General features: G+C 40.3%; 2 protein-coding genes across 2 annotated transcripts; both read left to right on the top strand.

Moving 5' to 3' along the window:
* Nucleotides 1–379: 379 nt before the first annotated feature.
* AK88_05200 (uncharacterized protein) lies at nt 380–562 on the top strand (the record flags this gene model as incomplete). The annotated part of the gene is made up of 1 exon (XM_012482802.1): nt 380–562. A coding segment is annotated over one exon (183 nt), but the record flags the coding sequence as incomplete, so codon positions are not given.
* Nucleotides 563–882: 320 nt separating this feature from the next.
* Nucleotides 883–4,890, top strand: AK88_05199 (uncharacterized protein; the record flags this gene model as incomplete). The annotated part of the gene is made up of 3 exons (XM_012482801.1): nt 883–4,323; nt 4,523–4,650; nt 4,794–4,890. 3 exons carry the CDS (start codon nt 883–885, stop codon nt 4,888–4,890), a joined length of 3,666 nt encoding a protein of 1,221 aa, XP_012338224.1.
* Nucleotides 4,891–6,069: the final 1,179 nt, after the last annotated feature.

The following is a 6,069-nucleotide window of genomic DNA, read 5'->3' as shown; positions in this document are numbered from 1 at the left end:
TGTTAGCGTAAAAAAAAGAAAAAAGAAAAGAAAAAAGAGGCGTTCACTAATATGTGAATAGTGGGAAAGATTTTGAAAGCGTAAGAACACGGGGACTGATTATGTTCTCAATGGTTAAGGACGCAACGAACGCTTAAGGAACTCCTGGGGAAGCACGAACAGGATACACAAAACCGGAGAGGCTATGCAAACACGAAAGTGGCACTGAACAGGGACAAACGCCCCGAATTGCATATGCCGATTGACCAGAACAAAAAAAAAAAAAAAAACTCCTCATCTGTATCTACGGATCGAGCGTTTTTTGTGTTTTTTTTTGCATTTTCTTATCCACCTAGTGGTAGTATAAATGCCCAACACACTGAACTGTGTTTTCCCCGAGGGAGAATTAAAATACAATAGAATAAACACGTATGCTGTAGGGGAAGGAAGCATTTATAAGAATGACGCTCTAACGCAAAGGCGAGAGGTGAATACAATAAATTGCCTTAACAAGAATATATCAAATTTGCAGAAGAGAACCAAAACGCAGGTGCAAATATATAACACGTTGAGACGCGCGTGAAGGAACAAATTCGAAGTTACTGCATAGGAGGGGGTGTTCCGCAAGAAATACACACCACTATAGGTGCAGGCAGCGGAAAAGGTGTTTGTGTGTGTGTGTGTATATGTATACATGTGCGCACGTGCATGTGCAAGGGGACACACGGAGCAGTGGCAGTGGTAGTATCCGCACTACACGCAACGTTCGTGCCAGCGGACACGTGCACACGTATACACATAAAGACAAACGTTTGGGTTGTACCCCTTTCTGTGTCCGTCCAACCTGAGCACCAAATACGCATATTTTATATATACCACCTCTCCCCCCAAAAAAAAAAAAAAATGGACTTTGAGAAGAACTTGCACCAAAGTGACATCGTCACGTCTGCCTCGGGTGTCATAGCACTGCTAAACGAAGAAGAAGCAAGTTTGAAAATCTTCGGGTTGGAAAAACTGAATGCAATTGTAGATGTGTATTGGCCCGAATTAGCAGATTATATTTTTAAAATAGAAGAATTATGTGAGGATCAGAATTTCGTTGGAAAAGAGCTAGCCAATTTGGTGGCTAGTAAAGTTTATTTCCATTTGGAAAAATATCCTGAAGCGTTAAAGTATGCACTTTGTGCAGGCAAGCTGTTTAACATAAATGAAAAGTCGCAGTATGTAGAAACAATGCTAGCCAAATGTATAGAAAAGTATGTGGAAATTCGTGAGAGGAATTATGAGGGTCAAGTTACAAGCAGAAGTAGTAACAGCAGCAACAAACGTAGTGCTAACCACCACAACAACAATGATGTGAACATGGAGCATAGCACTGTTCATCAGGGGGATGGGAGTATTAATGAGGCAAACAACGAGATGAACCCTAACAATTACGTGGAGGGAGGTTCCTATACCACTCACATGGGGCCTGACAATACATACAACAGAAGCAATTTCAACCTCTACAATAACCATGAAGGTAATAATGAAAAAATGGAAAGCGATACAGATATTTTTAAGGAAGACCTAAATGATGAAATTCACCAGAAGATGGAAATTTTCGTGGACGAAATGTTAGAAATTTGCATGCAGAATAATAGCGTTAAGGAAGCCTTAGGGGTAGCGCTAGACGCTAGAAGACTAGACAAAGTAGAATACATAATTGTAAATTGTCCTAATAAGATTGAAATCTTACAACACTCTATTACAAATGAAAGGTATATTAATACGACAAAAAAATTTAGAAATGACTTCTTCAAACTGCTAGTGAAAATATACCTTTCAATGGATCCAGAAGAATTAAAAACCGAATACATAAATTTGTGTGAATGTTTATTTTACATTAACGATTATAAAAAGGTTGCTGAAATTTTACTAAATTTGATTAACGATTATCATTTGATGGCATATCAGATTTCCTTCGAACTTGTAGATTTGGAAAATCGAACTTTTTTAAAGGATATTTTAAAACACATTAAAGAGATTTTGATACAGAATAAGTCCTTTTACTATGGGGAGCACAGCTACTCCGGGGAATCGAAAAAGAGGTCCAACCTCCATTTGGGTGGAGACTGTGCTGCGGATGATGCGGTCAAGGAAGAGGAGGTCCCCAGCACAGATCCACAGCAGGAGGAGTCTGCACCGGGGGAGGCCCAGGACGACTCGGAGAAGAAAAACGCAGATGAGGGGAGCGGTCAAGACAGTGCTCCCAATGGGGCAAATGCTGCTAACGCTGCTAACACTGGCAACCCGGCCAACGCGAACACTAGCGGCGGCGTCAACAACAACCTGCTGGGCAGCGAGGAGGACAAGCATAGGCTCTCCGATGATATCCTCATGTACATAAGCGAGAACCACAAGCTGTACGATAAAGTCAAAAAGCTGGTGTACATATTGACAGGAAAGGTCACCATAAATTTGTATATGGAATTCCTGCACCGAAATAACCACGCCGATTTAATCCTACTAGACAGTTACAAAAATGTAGTAGACTCTAGAAGCAGCATCACCCACCATGGGATCGTCATAGCCCACGGGTTAATGCAGACAGGCACAACATGTGACGTCTTTTTGCGCTCCAACATTGAGTGGTTATCCAAGGCGATAAATTGGGCTAAATTTTCTTCCACAGCGTCTCTTGGTGTGGTGTACAAAGGACATGTGAATGAATCATTTATCGTTCTCTCATCACATCTACCATGCAACGACGTGACGAGACAAATTACAAACACTCTGAACGTAGGCATATCGCCCAGTGGAGTTTATTCAGAGGGGGGCTCCCTATATGCCCTTGGGTTAATACATGCCAATTATAACACAAATGATAAGAAAGTGAAAAACTTTTTACTAGCTCAATTAAAATTAAATGTAAACGATGAAGTGTTACAACATGGTTGCTGCCTAGGGTTAGGGTTAGTGTGCATGGGAGAACATGATGATGATCATGTATATGATGAGTTGAAGGGGGTCATGTATTCAGATTCAGCAGTGGCAGGAGAAAGTGCAGCTTATGCAATTGGCCTGTTAAAACTTGGTAGTGGAGATGAGAAATGCGTGGATGAATTGTTAGCCTATGCACATGATACGCAACATGAAAAAATAACACGGGCCTGTAGTATTAGTCTAGGGTTTGTAATGTTCCAAAAGGAAAAAGGAGCTGATGCATTGATTGAAGAATTAATTAACGATAAAGATGCCATTATACGATACGGAGGAATGTTTACCATTGCTATGGCGTACTGTGGTTTATCTAGCTATAATAAGCATATAATAAAAAGGCTATTGCACTTTTCCGTATCAGACGTAAGTGATGATGTCAGGAGAGCAGCTGTTATAGCATTAGGTTTTGTCTTGTGTAACAGTCCATCTCAAGTTCCCATGTTTTTAAACCTCTTAATTGAAAGCTACAATCCACATGTACGTTACGGGGCTGCACTTGCACTAGGAATCGCATGCGCTGCGTCAGGAAATGAAGAAGCTATCAATATGCTCATGCCAATGCTAACCGATACAACTGATTTTGTAAGGCAAAGTGCATTCATATCTTTAGGCCTAATTTTCCAGCAATCAAATGAACACGTAAATCCAAATTTTAAAAAATACAAAGACGAAATTATGCGTATTTTATCAGACAAGCATGAAGATATTATTGCCAAATTTGGTGCCACAGTAGGTGCTGGTTTGTTAGATATATGTGGAAGGAATGCCATTTCGACCTTCTTCACAAGAAGAGCAAATATTATTAGACCACAGGCAGCTGTTGGCTTTTGTTTATTTAGCCAACTGTGGTATTGGTTTCCGCTGATCCATATGATTAGCTTGACCTTCCTTCCGACTTGCTTAATTGGATTAACTGAAGATTTGAAGGTCCCCAAGAATTTCTCCGTCCTCTCCACTTGCAAAAATCAGACATTTGATTACCCCTCCTTTTTAAGCAAAGAAAAAGCACAAGAGAAGAAGGAAACCGTCACGGCTGTTTTGTCTACCACTGCGAAAAGGAAAACATTAAAATTGAAGAAGCAAAAAAGTGAGAATAAATTAGCCAAGGAAAAAACTGCCCAGGATGACAACAGCTCCGTTTTATCTGATGGTAAATCTATGAAGAATTTGGAAGTCCTCAGCACGGCTGCTACCGTGGGCCAGTCCAGTCACGTGTCCCATGCGGAGAGCGTCGAGGGCAGTGCCAATGACGACACGACGAATGAGCAGGCCAACGAGGCTAGCAACTTATCCAACTTGCAGAAAATGAAGAAGACCGACACCAAGGGCAAGGTCTCGACCATCCAGTCCATCAACAACACGGTGAGTGGCCATGCATGCATTAGTGCGTAGCCGTGTGTGAAGCGTGTCCGTGTCATGCGCGATTTAGTGCATCCCTTGATTATCCCCCCCGCCCGCGTACTGCTGTACACAACCCTGAGCGGCTTAACGCCGAATGTATCACCTCAAAACATGTGCTCATTCCGTTTCCCCAATTTTTACCCTCTCCCCCATTCCGCAGGTCGACATGAAAAACCCTTGCAGAGTAATCAAAACGCAGGAAAAGTTCATCGAATACCAGGCCAACAGCAGATTTAAGCCCATCCTTCCCTCGCGAAAATCGGGCTTCATCATGCTTGTGGACACGACGTAAGGAGCGATGTGACGAGCGCAGCAGAGAAAAAGGAAATGTTTATCATTCTATATTGTTTTATTTATTTTATTTTGTTTTCTATGTTCCCCCTGTTTACACCATTTTGTGAATCCCTGCCCGCTTCTTTTCCTTTTTGCAGACCCTCGGAGCCGTCCGACTTCATCGAAATAAATCTCGAGAACACCGCGAAGGAGGCCCCTCCCTTTGAGCCCTTCGCGTGGAAGGAAGAAAATTGATTTACACTTGTGCGGCGCATTGGAGCAAAGTTTTGTTAAGCACTAATTAGCCATATTTTAAGCGCCTTTATTTTATGTGCCCTTCCATTTATCAGGACGCACTCCCCCATATATATATATATATATATATATATATATATATATATATATAATATGCATTGCGAGGAGTGGAAGAATTTGTCCCATAAAACAACAATAAGCGCGTATCATACACCTATTTAAAAGCGCGAAAAAATTATACATGTTCATGCTGACTTTATCAACATGTTTTATAAGCGCCCATATGTATCATATTTGGTTGTCTCTCCCCTTCCCTGTGTGAGAAGTGCAGTCGATTTTCTTTTTTTTTTTTTTTTTTTTTTTTTGCATATAATTAGAAGAAAAAGGCACATATATCAATCGCCACAACATTTGAGGAATAAAAATGAAACCCATTTATTAGCCATGTACAATCCCACAAAAACAATTTTCATGCGGCTACGTCGCTCGAATGTGCTGTGAACCATGTGCACATATGTATATACATACATACTTACATAAACACCCTGTACACGTTTGTGCAAATCAGCGCGTGACGCACTGATGGATGAGTGCACACACTAACCACTCCTGTGTTGTTGAAATAGACATTTCACAAAAAAGTTTTTTGGCACACCTTGTCGTACCTCCTTCACCAAAGTTGCATTTAAACAAATAACCATTTTTCATTACCATTTCGGGGACTTAATAATGTGCCCATATTTAATCCTCCCCTTTAAATTTAAACAAAAAAATTACTGCAAAAAAGCTAAACACACTTCTTTTTTTTTTTTTATGTTCACATTAGTCAATTGAAAAGGTCAAAAAAATCGTATGCGAGATTGTCCATACGCCGTTGTTTGTCAACTGGAGCGCAGACTCATTTTGTAAAAATTTTAAAAGTGGATAAGAGAGGCACTTTTTATTTTTCTAAAATAATTAATTTTAACAATTTAAAAAAAAAAAAAGAATTAATGTTTTTTAATTACAGCGAATGCAAATAAAACACCACGCGCTTCCAACCGTCGCATGCATGAATTTAACAAATGCGTGCAAAAAAAAAAATGGAAGCAACTGCGCGTGGGCACACATAGACATGTATATGTATGCATGTATATGTATACATAAATATACAATTCATTTCCAGCGCTATTCATTTCT

The sequence above is a fragment of the Plasmodium fragile genome (genome assembly GCF_000956335.1).
Source record: "Plasmodium fragile strain nilgiri unplaced genomic scaffold supercont1.101, whole genome shotgun sequence".
NCBI classification, from domain to species: Eukaryota; Apicomplexa; class Aconoidasida; order Haemosporida; family Plasmodiidae; genus Plasmodium; species Plasmodium fragile.
This window is presented reverse-complemented; position numbering and strand designations above follow the sequence as displayed.